At 44.3% G+C, this 15721-nt stretch overlaps 1 protein-coding gene across 2 annotated transcripts in view; it reads left to right on the top strand.

The window, feature by feature from the left end:
- The window catches only part of SCUBE1 (signal peptide, CUB domain and EGF like domain containing 1), a 345627-nt gene that overhangs the window by 201917 nt on the left and 127989 nt on the right, over nucleotides 1-15721 (top strand). For both annotated transcript variants that reach the window (XM_040345826.1, XM_040345825.1), the window contains exon 6: nucleotides 1659-1775. In XM_040345826.1, the coding sequence (XP_040201760.1) occupies nucleotides 1659-1775 (117 nt within the window). The remainder of the gene's footprint in view (nucleotides 1-1658; nucleotides 1776-15721) is intronic.

Raw genomic sequence — 15721 nt, 5'->3', positions numbered from 1 at the left:
AAAAACCTTTACAACCCCTTTAATCAGGAGTATAGGAAAAGATTAAAAGATAAAGAAATGGCATAGTCTGTAAGTAATGAGGATTTAATATCACTTTTAATAAGGTTTGTCCTTGTAAAAAATGTTACACTGCAAAACACAAAAACACTCCAGAAACCATATATGAGATCAAGTATTCCTATCCTATTTTCAAATCCAGGTGTGTTTTATGTTCAGAAGGGAAGTTGAAGGGTCATTGAATCAAAATAGTATTTTAGGTAGTTTAGGTAAGGGAGTCAGCCTCTAGCTTCTAAAATCTCCCTGCCATATGTCCTGTCCATCTGAAAGTTGTGGGTGTTCCCATCTATCTGTGTGTTTTCGAGCTCCTTCTGTTACATTCTGTATAATATAATACAAATTAACAATCCAGCAGAGATGATGTACAGGTGTACAGACCCAAAAACTCAGCACAGGGATGGCTGGAACTCTTTAAAATGGGCACAGCAGGTGTGCAGACCCAGGTACTCAGCAGAGGGATGGTGGGAACCCCTCATTATGGGCACCATAAGTGTGCAGGCCTGGGAATAGTGGGAATCCCTCTTAATGAGCACAGCAGTTGTGTAGACCCAGGAATTAATCATGGGGTTAGTGGGAACATAATGGATACAGCAGGTGTGTAGACACAGGAACTCTGCACAGGGATGGTTGGAACCATTTATAAAGATCATAACAGGTGTTCATACCCAGGAATTCAGCAAGGGGATGATGGGTACTCCCACTGTTTGTGGGCACAGCAGATGTGCAGGCTCACAAACTCAGTACAGCAATGGTGGAAACAGTGCCTTGAAAAAGTATTCATACTGCTTGAAATTTTCCACATTTTGTCACGTTACAATTTACGTTACAATTTACAACCAAAAGCATAAATGTATTTTATTGGGATTTTATGTAATCGTCCAACAGAAATTAACACATAATTGTAAAGTGGAAGGAAAATGTATATTTATTCACTAAGGGGTATGAATACTTTTTCAAGGCACTGTATCTCCTAATGTGTTCTCCTTCTGCAATTCCACATCCCTTCTATCCCTAGTAACTGGCTGTGGGCAATGGTCATCTCTTCACGGGAGGGTCTTGTCCTGAGATTCTACACTGAGCAGCACGTGTTCGGCCCAGTATACAATTGGAGGAATAATGCTAGCAGGAGCTTTTAAAGGCAGAAGAGAAATTGGTGTCACTTCTGCCATAAAACCTACTTCTAGCAATTTTTGGAATCTATACACTTTCCAGCATCTACCAATCTCTGAAATATCAGTTTTCAGTGGGGCGACCCTTTTAATTTTGAAAAACACACTCCCACCATGTGTTTTTTCCCTTTCTACAAAAGTAATACCCTACAGCCTGAGGTCTGTTATCTCTATTTTACCAATACCGCCATCTTCCAGGATGGCGTTTTGTTATACTTTATTGCCTTATGTGAAGATACTAACTTTTCCTCCCTTTAAAATGTCTTAATATCCTTAAGCAAAGCAAACCTGGAGCACGTTGCCTGGAAATGCAATGGAGCAGTTTGTCTTGTGCTCAAACGAAGAGTTAAAGTACAAGGCTGATTTTGTAGTATGTTTTTTAATGAACATTTCCGTTTAAATTTGCATATGTATTTTTCTGGGCCTATGTAGTAACTTGTAACTATGGAAATGGAGGCTGTCAGCACACCTGCGATGACACAGACACCGGCCCAGTGTGTGGTTGCCACCAGAAATACGCTCTTCACTCCGATGGCAGAACCTGCATTGGTAAGTTCACTTTTCGCCCTCATTCATCAACAGAATCTGCACTTATGCAGTATCATGTTAATACCAAATGACTTTTATTGTATGATGAGGACAAATGTGATTGTCGTGTTTGCAAAAATAATTGCTATATATCTGTTTTTTTTTGCTGTTAACTTGCATGTGTGTATTTACACCTTGGAAGGTGCACACCTGTAAGGAGGGGAGACCGTATTAATCAAAAAATTGTCAAAGATATTTTATATCTTCACAGTTGCCAGGCAATGTAGTAAAAACTTGGTGGCATATTATCTCTCTTTTCTTGTTTTTGTTATATTAACAGTGTGATGATGAGATGCATCAGTCCATACCAGTCAATCGTCAGTCAGACTTTAGCAGCCCTTATTGGACCTAAATTCTGGAACATGGCTGTGCAGCTGTTTCTTCTGTGTGTGCATTGAAAAGGTCAATTTTTTTCATATGGAGCTGCTGACCATTTTTGAGACACTTAATAGATGGGGCACTACATAGGAGTAAATAGGCTTTTTCAATGAATACGCCCCAAACAATTCCCAAAACACTTTACACTTTAAAATCCAACTTAGCTTTGTGTTTACAACTGATTTTTTTTTGCCCTGTTGTATGTGGGGGGAAAACAAAACTGTAAATGCACTACTTACCTGACACCTAGCATCATTCTACCCCTTTCCTGTAAGCCTAGGCTATCATGGACGCACCTTCTGAGCTCAGGGTCCTCATGACTGTCGGGCTTGTAGTTTTGAAAGCATTGAAAACTATCCCACCTCATGACATTGGAGATGAGAGAGACCACGTTCGTTGCATGACTACGAGTGAGACACTTGAAATTATGGTTTGTATGCTGTCAGTTGCTTAAAGTTAGGTGCAGGGAAAGATGCAGGGAGATAAAAGCTGAGTTGGGCTTTAAATGTTAAAAACATTTTTTTATTTTTTTTATTACATTTTTGTTTTCAGCCATAAGGCATGAGTGGTAAAGTAGTAAAAGTGGTGCTTTTTTTTAGATACAAGTCAAGTTGGCCAAGTGATTAAAAGCAATGCCTTCCACTGTGGCTGATATCTGGACACCTGTTTAGGTAGATGGAGATTGAGTAGCAATACAGACCTAGAGGCCAATTTACAATTCTGAATATTTATTAATACAATAATTAAAATACGGAGAAACCTTTAAAATTTGAAAGTCACATAAAGAATTTCTATTGGGTAAAATTATGCATTAATAACCTGAACTACTGCCTCAGTGAAATTATATTATACTTTACCTTTAGTGTGTTATTATGTGCTGTTGTGACTATCTGTGACTTGAGAAAAGGCTGTACTAGATCCAAACTGTTGCTACTTATTTGGAAATACACTGTATTGGATGTTACACCTATTAACCTCCTCTTGCCGACCACGTAACACATATGTGCGGCAGCAGGAAGGCTGGGCCCCATGCCACAGCCAGTCACAGTGATCATGTGATCTGGAGGTCAGTCTTGCCTTTCGTCATTTATTAGACACTTAAAGGCCACCAGCAAGGTTTAAATGATCAGTCCGTACGACAGCTCAGTTTTAGTTTTCAAATGTTGGAGAGTTAGACCACCTAATTGTTCATTTCACAGAGACAGTAATGGTGAGTTTTCTGAGCTACCTACCATGGCCTCGCCAAAGAAGTCCCACTCTTCTTCTACAATTTGAATGTTTTTTTTTTTTTTAAGGAAAATGCAACAGGAGGAGTAGGATAGACCCAGTGAAGGTGATAACACCCCCGATTTCATGACTGGAACAGAGCCATTAGCTATGGCAGTGACATCTCATTTCTAGAGTCCCAACAGAATTACAGCATGTAAACAGATATGTAAGCAGATAGACATTGTACGAACAACCTTCATGTTTTTAGCTTATCTCCACTTTCCTGTTACAGGAGCTATGCAGGGTGCCTGTATGACTGTGCAGTCCTTTAAGCACCAGAGAGACCCTTTTATGCAATACAAGACTGTGTGTCAACACTTGTACTAAGGCTGTTTCTCAGCTTTGCCAGCTCAGAGCTCTGTAGTTTGAGACCAGATAGAAGTATTTCCACTGTATTTTAAAACCTGTCCTATCAAAAAACAGTTATGGATCGTAACATACAGCATTTACAGGACTATAAAATAAAAAGCTAAGAGACTTTAACGGGGCTTTAGGGAACCAGCTTGTGATTCTGCCTACCACCAATCGCTTATTACTGAAATTACAGTTTGGGGGGATTGACCCTTAGACTACATGCACAGGGACATAAATAGGCGTAAAATATGCCTAGTGTAAAAAAAACACATAATTTTCCTGTGGCCCAGGAGCAGCAGATGAAGAGTACAGCCAGCCATAGAATTGAATGGTTGTTCGTCCCTGCTTGCATGTAAATGACAATGCTTTGGAATTTAACCACACATGCATGTACAATGTATTTTACCAAAAGCAAAAGTGTTGCGTTTGGGAAATTAGGTTGTACATGAATACAGGGGTAAACATCCATTCCACTTCTATGGCCAGGTGTATGCTCCAGGTTCAGCTCCCCCACCTGCAGCCAATGTGAGAATAATTTTTTTTTTTTCAATTGTAGTTATGTTTGACAGAAATAATAGTTAGTTCACGTATACAGACAAAATGTAAAGGAGAACGAACACCATCCTCCTCAGGTCCTCACTTTACTTGACTCCAGGGTTCTCAAGCTGTCAGCACCCCTGCAGCTGGTCCAGTGGTCCAAGGATTTGAAATCCCTGCCCTTCTCCTGCTTCACAGTGATGGCACTGACCAATCAGAATCAATCTGGATTATGCCAGAAGTGCTGAAGGAGAAGAACAGGCCTTTCAGTTCTGCGGGGGGTGGCTGACAGCTTGGCAACCCCAGAGGTAGGTACAGCGGGGGCTAGGGAGTGGAAAGGGTGTTACGTATTGGTTCAACTTGACATTTTTTCTGTAAAGGTGAACTAACCCTTTAAGGAAGATATTTTACAGCTAACTGAATTGCAGGGGTCTTTTTATTATGAAGGATAGGAATGTGTGTGTTGCCCATGGCAACCAGTCTGCTGCTGTCTTTTTTTTCAATGCAGGTTGGATACTGTGGCCAGGTTGCTGTTGGCAGCACAATTAACTATTGTTTTCAAGATATTTTATAAATATACTCAGGATTATCATAAAATTGTCCAAATTCTATTTCAGTAAGTGATTTATTTTTACGTTTGACACTGGCCCAAGTTTCTCAATGTGTTAATGACAGTGCTACACTGTAATTCAATTGTCTGCAGCTTACCGCTCCTGATTATAACATTATAACGAGCTGTACTACTGTACAGATTCCATAGTAATTAGAGGTCCAATAAACACACAGCTGTACCACTTCCCAGAATGCAGCTCATTAACGGACTGCAGACTCAAGATTGCAGAACACCAAGCTGGCGTGAGAGAAGCGTAAGTTCTGAGTAGTGGTGAAATAAGGGGAGGTATATCAACAGGGATGGGCTTTGCCCTGTGCAAAAGTATAGTATATCTCTGCTCAAAGGCAAAAATTAACTGTAGTGAAGCCTCTCATTAAGATGATCTGTGGATCCAGATATATAGGCAGAAGAATTTGTATGTAAATCTAAATCTTGATTTTTCCCGTAATAGTTTTTAACCTTAAGTGGATCTTTCAGCAACTTTGCAAGGCTCTCCTTGAGCTCCACTGCAGTGACCTTGCCTGTTGTAGTCATGAGGAAGCATTTCCTCAGTCTCCTCCCCCCCTCCTCCAGGGATCAGTCACAACGTGAAAGGCTGCGCACGGGGGGGGGGGGGGGGGGGTCATATGAAAGGTTATGTCAGACCTTTGAAAACAAAGCCAAGAACTGCCACAGGCACCAGGCTTTACATGATTGGGATTTTACTCAACCAGTGTCCCAGTCAAGAAGGTCAATGATGAACCTGAAAGTGGCATTGACAAAAAAATGGCTCCTTACTTCTGGAGGGTAAAGTAGATTGTCACAGGGAGTTTTGTGACCTCTGTAAGAGCTAATAAATACTTGTCAGTGTTACATTTATACATGCCACATGCATGCTTTAACATGGGGGAAAACATGTATATCCTATTATAGCTGCACCTTAAAGAGGAGCTTCAGTCAGATGTGTGAAAATCAAGTCAGCAGCTGCAAAAACTGTAGCTGCTGACTTTCATGAAAAGGACACTTGCCTGTCCAAGGATCCAGAGCCATTTTCACCCGAGACAGTTTCTTCACCCGTCTTTGGTCCCTGGTGTCAGCATGGTAACTGTGGGCAGCCGGCTGTGCCTCCTTGTGGTTTTACTGGAGGGAGAACCTCCGCTTTGATTGCCGAGTCTTAACAGGTACCCCCCACCCAAAATAAAAATACAGAAGGAGGGTGTGTGTGTGTGTGTGTGTAAGAACTGAATGCCCCCTTTTGTGTTTTCGCTTTTATTTGTCCCATCCCAATCTGGCTTTTTAAGGCTTCCTGTTGCTTCTTAAATACACTAGGCAGCCTTACTGCCAAAAATCGTAGCTGGAAGGTCCCAACAAATCTGGACTTTAGCAGAGAAAGTAAAATATTGTGTATATATAGTATACACTTTAGCTGCCAATAATATCTGTATCTACTGATCACTGCCCAGGTTTGTGCCCGTTTCACATTAATATGATTTTCCTACAATACAGCGCGAAGAAGACCTCATTCGCACCAGCAGGCCCTACTGAACGCAGTCGTGCCGATGAGGCAATCTTTTGTTATAACTTTATTGAAATATCACATGTGACATTTCCTTCAGTTCCACTCACACAGCAGCGTTGAAAAGCAGCATGTTGAAATGTATTGTGTCTGAAGGCACAAATACATTTGTGCATTGTAGTCCACTGTGCATTGAGGTAAATTTACTAAAACGGGAGCAGCCTGAACCTAGAGCAGTTGTGCGTGGCAGCCAATCAGTTTCCCGCATTGTGCTTTGCAGTGCATGTGCATTTTGGTGCTATTCAGATTGACACAGTAAGGATCTGTGGGAGAAACCACTGAACACTTCAAAGGACATAGGAGGTTGACACTCCTAGAAGTGTTGGTTTCCATACAGACTTGGAGGGATGATTCCTCATCAGTGGAGCAGCATTGGACAGGGCAGGCAGCAGGAGATAAAATGTACTCTCCATATGCAGACACATCTTTAAACCTATGTTATTTTGCGAAAAAAGGGGGAATTGAAGGGTTAGTTCACCATTACCAAAAAACTGCTGCTGCAGGTAAGGAGTGTCTGTACATAAAAACAAACTGTACAGCTTTGACTAAAGTTGAATAATACCCTTGCTATGGGCGTGTAGACTATTTACGTACTTCCTGAAGCCTAACTAAAAAACTCCTGGGACATTGCTAAGTGAAGCCTAGGCATTACTGCTCACCTCCACAATCACAGGAGTAAGCGATTTTTCCAATTCAAACCCCATCACATGCTGCATAAGCAGTTTTTGGTAAAGGTTGAACTAAAGCTATAAGAACTTGCAGGAACAAATAAATGTGCATTTATTTATTTTTCACAAGAGCCTGCAAAGCAATTACACCTGTGACCACTGGGGCAATGTCAGGCTCCTGCAAACTTTCTCCAGCTCCCTGCTCTTACCTCTGAATGGACTTTCAGTTACTGGGCTGAAGGAAGTACCAGTGGACTATGAATGTGCACCTCTATCACTTGTATTCCATTGAGAACTACAAGGAATGAATGGCGTGTGGCTGCATGGTCAAACTTGGCAGTTGGAGGTGCTTGGCAGGAGGGGGGTTGCTTGGAAATATGTTGCACCCTAAATAGGTGTAGTTAGACTGTAGGGAAAGTCATGTGTAATTTCTACCCTGCTCCCTCTAGTAGTGAACCCTTGCCATTATACTGTATATGGAACTGAGGCTGGTGACAACAGTAGCTTGTGGAAAAATCGTCACAGAAGAAAGTGATGATGATCTGTTCCCCCAAATAGCAGCAAATAACTGCTAGGTATTGCTTGCTGCCACATTCTACCCAAAATGGAGCCCTTTTTAGATTCTCCATATTGTATGTATGCATAGAGTCAGTAAAATGTTTTCTCTCTCTCTATGTAATTCCTTTCAGGTCTCTAATGACTTGATAGCAGATCACACTGACAAATCCAAATTCCTTATGTTGGTTGTGTGGTATTCTAAAATTGCTTTTCCTGTGACTCTGAAGACAGGGTTTAGAGGCTGACCTCGGCCTAAAGGAATCCATATATAAACACTGTAATACAACCAGGCAGTGGAAATATAAATTTTTGATTAATGACAGCAAGGACATTAACTCTTGTTATAGTTTTGCTACTCCTCTTTAGAGATATATTGGACCGTTGAAACATTTAATCATGAGAATGCTATTTTTCAGTGTTTAGTATTACTTGTTGAGGAAATTATTCATAAGGCACTGCAAAAACATTTAAATAATTGATAAAAAAAAAAAAAATTTGTCTCTTGATTTCTTCGATTCAGGTTTGGCAAACATTGTTGCCATATTTAAAGGGTTGTCTGTTTATAACAAAAGGTGGAGTAGCAAAAGACCCAACATTGAAGGAAGGTAGTCATGTCGCTCCCATGGCAGTCCCATTTGTCTTAGTTGTCTTATTTATCAGTGTGTCTTGGGCAATTATTGCTTTTAAAAGTATGTGATGTCAGGTTTGTCTTTTTCTTTTCCATACTCCATTGTAAGAGGGAAGTAAAAATGTAATTGTTGTGGTAATACTGTATTATCTAAAGCAGTCCCTTTTTTTATATAATATGTTAAAGAAAGTGCTATAATATGGCATGGTATATTGTTTCTCTTCCGGGCTCACCGAGTACAGTAACACAAAACAGCCAACCCAATTTTATTTTTACTATTACATAAGTGAAAGATGAATCTGAAAGGCAGCGTACCATACAAGCACAGTATATCACAGAGCAATCAGTCGTTCAGAATACATTTTGCATGTTCTAAATGTATCTAAAATAAGATTGGCTGCTGTGCATTGCTGCCTTTTTGTCATGTATCTGATGGTAGAGCCCAATATGCAGGGAGAGGCCTCTCTTACAGCTCTGACTGGAGCAGACAGGAGGCTCCTCGGGAGTGCAGAGTGGCACAAGTACATGGCAGGAGCTGATCTGAACTTCCGATGAGACTGTGAAGAAACTTGCAGTGCAGATGATCGCTGGAGCATCAGGCAGGCTGGAGCAGCAGGCAGGCTGGAGGCAGGATCAGATTGGAAGCAGGACACAGTAGTCAGCGGGAAGGTGTTCTGTAGATCAGAGCACAAGCAGGTACAGGCAAGCCAGGTCATACACTGGCAGACAGATCAGGTGCAGTAGCAGAAGCAGAGTCAAGGTACAAGCCGGATCGGCTACAGGTGGGCAGCAAGAAGACCAAGGAAGAGGCAGGAGCGAAGTCAGGACAAGCCAGGATCAGAGGCAGGCAGAAGGCAGGGGTAGTCGGGAATGAGCCAAAGGTGAACTGAAAGAGGTATGCAAGACAAACGGGTAGGAGGGGTCACAGGAAATGCTGTAGACCAGACAATAAGTAAGCTGGGCATCAGTCATCTTTAAATAGCGCATCTGGCGCCAAGTACTGTCACAATGCGCGTACACACACCGTTATTTGTGCGCCGGCTGAATGATGCCTGTAGCTGCAGGCATCATTCAGATATCACCGCACAAATTCCAGGACGTCATATGACGTCCTTGGGGGACAAGTAGTTAAGAGTAGGAAACCCTATCTGCCAATGGAACATATTAAACTTAATTCAAATATTTTCTTATTTTTTACACTAAAGTGAAACTCTAAGCAATCAGCCTAATACTCTGTTGACCTACATGACTGTTTACAGTTTTACTTGTCAAAGGATTCCGTTTTGTTCAGCCACACTTAAGATGTGCATGCTGTGCCAGGAAGATTTTTGCTACTTCCTGAATTAACGTCATTGCTTTCTGGGAAAAGTTGGCTTTATGGGAAGGCAATAAGCCAGGTTTGTCCCTGGGTCGCCTTTATGCTCACTGGACAGTGGTGATGACGCAGGCTGGGGAAGAAAGGTTGACACCTAAAACTGCATTACTGAACCTGAACCTGGAAATAAATGTGCCACCTGTATGACCATGCAGTGTGGCAGAGGTGTGCAAATCACAAGACTGGCTGTACTAAATATAAATAATTTGTATAGTAAAGAAATAATGCCATTACTTAAGCATACAGTGTAGGATCTTTAGTCTTGGCCATGGGTTGTATTGAGCTACCTTTAATAAAAAAAAAATATATAAGCATCAGGCTGTTTAGGTCATAATTTGCTAGTATGGACTGCAGATTAGCACATTATGACAGAATATTATAGGCATGGACTGGCTGGAGTCCGGGCTGAGGCTGGCATTCATCTCACCCTGTGCACATGGATTTTCTTCATGATATGCGGTTTATGGATCTTTTCCTTTGACATTGCTGCAACTTGGAGCTAGTACAGTAGGTGTTTGTGATATTGTGCTTTTAGCACGACAGCGTCGCGCTGATTCTCGGCGACAGGGTGCCGAGATCTCGCCGGCATCTCACACTCACTGGAATAGTGACAGCACATCCCAGCAAGCGCGTCATAGAAGCGACGGGAGATCCGACTTGGATTCCCGCCAATTCTACACGTGTGCGGCGTGTTATGAATCCTGAGGGGGAAGTCCCCGCCGGATTTTAAATAAAAATCCGGCATGGGTCCCCCCCTCAGGAGCATACCGGACCCTTAGGTCTGTTATGGGTTGTAAGGAGAGCCCCCCTACGCCGAAAAAAATGGCGTAGGGGGTCCCCCTACAATCCATACCAGACCCGTATCCAAAGCACGCTACCCGGCCAGCCAGGAAGGGAGTGGGGACGAGCGAGCGCCCCCCCCCTCCTGAGCCGTACCAGGCTGCATGCCCTCAACATGGGGGGGTTGGGTGCTCTGGGGCAGGGGGGCGCACTGCGGCCCCCCCACCTCAGAGCACCCTGTCCCCATGTTGATGAGGACAGGGCCCCTTCCCGACAACCCTGGCCGTTGGTTGTCGTGGGTATGCAGGCGGGAGGCTTATCGGAATCTGGGAGCCCCCTTTAATAAGGGGGCCCCCAGATACCGGCCTCCCCACCCTAAGTGAATGAGTATGGGGTACATCGTACCCCTACCCATTCACCTGCAAGAAAAGTGGTAAAAACACAAATAAACCACACAGTGTATTAAAATATTTTATTTTTCTGCTCCGGAGGCCGCCCCCTGTCTTCTTTATTAGCTCTTTTACCAGGGGGGGCTTCTTCTTTGACGTCTTCGGGTGGGTGGGGGCCGCCGTCTGGTTCTCTTCCACCGCCGGGGGGGGTGGCTTTTAAAAAAGCCCCCACCCCCCCGGCGGGTTAACTCCGGCGTCTTCGGCGGGGCTCTTCTTCTTCCGCTATCCCGACGGGTCTTCTCCGCTATCCGGGGGGTCTCGCCGCTCTCCGCTGTTGACTCGTCGCACCCCGGTTCTCCGTCTCGCAGTCCGGTCCCTTCTTCCGTGCTGTACGTCTTCTTCTGTGCTGTGAGTTCTTCTTCCGCGCTGTGACGTCATGTTCTTCACTTCTCTTCTTCTCCCCATGTTGACTCGCCGGTCCTCCTCGCTGAAATGACGGATGCGCGCCTTGCATCGGACCTATATAGGCCTCACAATCCCATCATGCTCTGGTACCTACCCATGTGATACCTACCCACGTGGGTAGGTATCACATGGGTAGGTACAGAGCATGATGGGACTGCGAGGCCTATATAGGTCCGATGCAAGGCGCGCATCCGTCATTTCAGCGAGGAGGACCGGCGAGTCAACATGGGGAGAAGAAGAGAAGTGAAGAACATGACGTCACAGCGCGGAAGAAGAACTCACAGCACAGAAGAAGACGTACAGCACGGAAGAAGGGACCGGACTGCGAGACGAAGAACCGGGGTGCGACGAGTCAACAACGGAGAGCGGCGAAGACAGAAGGAGAACCCCGGAGAGTTGAGAAGACCCGTCGGGATAGCGGAAGAAGAAGAGCCCCGCCGAAGACGCCGGAGGAAACCCGCCGGGGGGGGATGGCTTTTTTAAAAGCCCCCCCCCCCCCGGCGGTGGAAGAGAACCAGACGGCGGCCCCCACCCACCCGAAGACGTCAAAGAAGAAGCCCCCCCTGGTAAAAGAGCTAATAAAGAAGACAGGGGGCGGCCTCCGGAGCAGAAAAATAAAATATTTTAATACACTGTGTGGTTTATTTGTGTTTTTACCACTTTTCTTGCAGGTGAATGGGTAGGGGTACGATGTACCCCATACTCATTCACTTAGGGTGGGGGGCCGGTATCTGGGGGCCCCCTTATTAAAGGGGGCTCCCAGATTCCGATAAGCCTCCCGCCCGCATACCCCGACAACCAACGGCCAGGGTTGTCGGGAAGGGGCCCTGTCCTCATCAACATGGGGACAGGGTGCTCTGAGGTGGGGGGCCGCAGTGCGCCCCCCTGCCCCAGAGCACCCAACCCCCCCATGTTGAGGGCATGCAGCCTGGTACGGCTCAGGAGGGGGGGGGCGCTCGCTCGTCCCCACTCCCTTCCTGGCTGGCCGGGTAGCGTGCTTTGGATACGGGTCTGGTATGGATTGTAGGGGGACCCCCTACGCCGTTTTTTTCGGCGTAGGGGGGCTCTCCTTACAACCCATAACAGACCTAAGGGCCCGGTATGCTCCTGAGGGGGGGACCCATGCCGGATTTTTATTTAAAATCCGGCGGGGACTTCCCCCTCAGGATTCATAACAAACGCCGCACACGTGTAGAATTGGCGGGAATCCAAGTCGGATCTCCCGTCGCTTCTATGACGGCTCTGTCTCCATCGCGGCAAGCCAGCTCGGCGCTGGCTCCCGCGATGGGGCTCGTAGGTGCTCAATCTCGCTGAGAAAGAGAGCGAGATTGACACAAAATCGGCTTCACCTACTGTACAAGCTCCCTGTCCCTGCCTGCACTCAGTGTTCTAGTAGGACTTTACTTCTTGACCTCAACAGCACCTAAATGTTGTCTTTTTGGTGCAAGGTGCTTAAAGCTGAGTTCCACCCAAAAGTGGAACTTCCATTTATCTTTCAGGGGGGAACGGGGACCTGTTTTTGATTGGTCCCCTTCCCCACTTCCGGGAGACCGGACCGCAGCGAAGTACGTCAGCAGCTTTGCACTGCAGTCCATTTAACATGGTTTCCTATGGAACACGTTCTGTAGTGCAAATCTGCAAAATGCAAAAAGCACTAAAACTGCATAGGTGTGAATCCAGCCTAAAGATCCTGCGTTGTACTCAGGATTTACTGATAGGTTAATTCAAAAATCTTTCTATTTCCTTTTAGTTTGGAACTAAAGCCCAGTTAGCTTGCACTTTTTTTTTTTATTGTTTTATAGTCCTGTAACCATGCATGTTATAATTTGTGATTGATGTTCACCAGGAAAATTCTTTGAAAACTTTATCCTTTCACCAAAAGGCTACTTTTAGCCCTCACATTGCAGTGCTGTGTGCTAGTAGAGCTGAGTAATAGCCACACCCCTCATCACAAGTGTCCACAGACATATATAACAGAGGAAGAGAAGGGGTGCGTCTCATCAGGTCTGTTATAATTACTGAGAGTTCTGGGTCTAACTCTGGTGCCTGTTTGACTGCACTGTCATTTTACAAACCATTCATATCTGCTGTAACAGGAAAGTGGAGGTAAGACTATAAAAAGAGCGGTTGTTCATACAACGTCTATCTGACAGCACATTTATTTCTGTGACTTAATTTGGTCTGTAAATTCAGTTACATAGATTAATCTTCATTTCATCCATTATTATATATTGACTTACAATAAAGGACAATACTAAAACAACCAACAAACAATACAAGCTTGCAACTGTATTTGTTCTGTTGTTTGAGGATGGAAAAAAAGTGTGATTGGTTTATATGGGCAGTGGGCACCTCACTTTCCTCCTGTTTATATACATTAAGCCAATCATTATTGGAAGCTCTAATTTATATACTGTACATTATGTGTATTGTATTTTGTTTTAGGTTTATACTCTTGTTTATCTTTTTCTTTTCTTTTTTTTTTTCTTTTTTTAAAGATTTTAGGTACATTCTCTTGGGATGGCACCCCAAACTTCTACATTTTTATTTTTTTTAGGCTTATTCTGTAAGATCTTCTTTTATGTAACTCCTGACTTATCCTGCTATGTAGTCTTAGGCCCCGTACAGACGAGGGGACATGTCCGATGAAAACGGTCCGCGGACAGTTTTCATCGGACATGTCCGCTCTGAGATTTCGATCTGATGGTTGTACACACCATCAAACCGAAATCACCGCGGACAGACAGCGCGGTGACGTGGCGGTGACGTTGACGCCGCCACGTCCGCAAACCAGGAAGTAAAATACTTCCACGCATGCGTCAAATCCATTCGACGCATGCGGGAGATTTCTGTCCGCTGGTTAGGTGTACTAACCAGCGGACATGTCGGACGGACGGGTTTCCAGCCAACAAGTTTTAAAGCCTGCTTTAAAACTTTTGTCTGCTGGAAACCTGTCTGCTAGGCTGTATACACGGTCGAATCAGTCCGCTGAAACTGGTCTGCGGACCAGTTTCAGCAGACATATTTCCGGTCGTGTGTACAAGGCCTTACTCTTTCTGTTGCAGAAGTAGGAATGTCACTCCTGCAAATCCCTGCATAATTAAAAGAAAAATATACAGTATACAAAATGGCATACATGTGAGTAGAGACAGGAGCTTAAAGTGTTGGTATACCCGTAACTAAAATATTATTTTCTGGTTTCATGTATGGTAGGGAAGGGTTAAACCCTATGTCAGGTTTTTATTGTGCTGTCTGTGTCACTGCTAGAGAGATTTACTCTCTATTTGTCCTTATAAGCATTATTGTCTAAAGACAGGGTAAATCTTCCAGTGGGGATACCTGTTCCTGTGACAGCGGTCTGGGAGGGAAATTCTCCTAACCATTTACAGATTTCCTCTCGTTTGCTGTTGCATGTCTGGAAAAGGAAGGGAAACAGAACATAAATAATAATTAGGTTTTAATGGGTTTCAACCCTTTCCTTCTCGCTCCAAGTAAAACAAAAAAAATTTACGCTACACTATATTACCAAAAGTATTGGGACACCTGCCTTTACAAGCACATGACCTTTAATGGCATCTCAGTCTTAGTCCGTAGGGTTAAATATTGCGTTGACCCACCCTTTGCTGCTATAACAGCTTCAACTCTTCTGGGAAGGCTGTACCCAAGGTTTAGGCGTGTGTCTATGGTAATGTTTGGACATTCTTCCAGAAGCGCATTTGTGAGGTCAGGTACTGATTTTGAAAAAGGCCTGGTTCGTACCCTCCACTCTAATTCATCCCAAAGGTTTTCTATCGAGGGGTTGAGGTGCAGGCCAGTCAAGATCCTCCACCCCAAACTCGGTCAACCATTGACCTTTGCTTTGTGCACTGGCCTGCAGCATTTGACGGAGAGGGGATTATGGTGTGGGGTTGTTTTTCAGGAGTTGGACTTGGCCCCTTTGTTCCAGTGAAGGGAACTCCTAAAGCATCAGCATACCAAGACATTTTGGATGCTCCATACTTTGTGGGAACAGTTTGAGGATGGCCCCTTCTTGTTCTGACTGCGCACCATTGCACAAAGCAAGATCCATAAAGACATAGATGAGCGAGTTTGGGGTAGAGGAACTTGAGTGGCCTGCACAGTCCTGACCTCAATCCGATAGAACACCTTTGTGATTAATTAGAGAGGAGACTGTGAGCCAGTCCACTTACAAATGCTCTTCTGGAAGAATGGTCAAACATTCCTATAGACACACTCCTAAAACACACTCCTAAAACTTGTGGACAGCCTTCCCAGAAGAGTTGAAGCTGTAATGCCGCGTACACACAACCATTTTTCATGACGAGAAAAATGCAATTT

Source organism: Rana temporaria, chromosome 3 (assembly GCF_905171775.1).
Source record: "Rana temporaria chromosome 3, aRanTem1.1, whole genome shotgun sequence".
NCBI lineage: Eukaryota > Metazoa > Chordata > Amphibia > Anura > Ranidae > Rana > Rana temporaria.
This window is presented reverse-complemented; position numbering and strand designations above follow the sequence as displayed.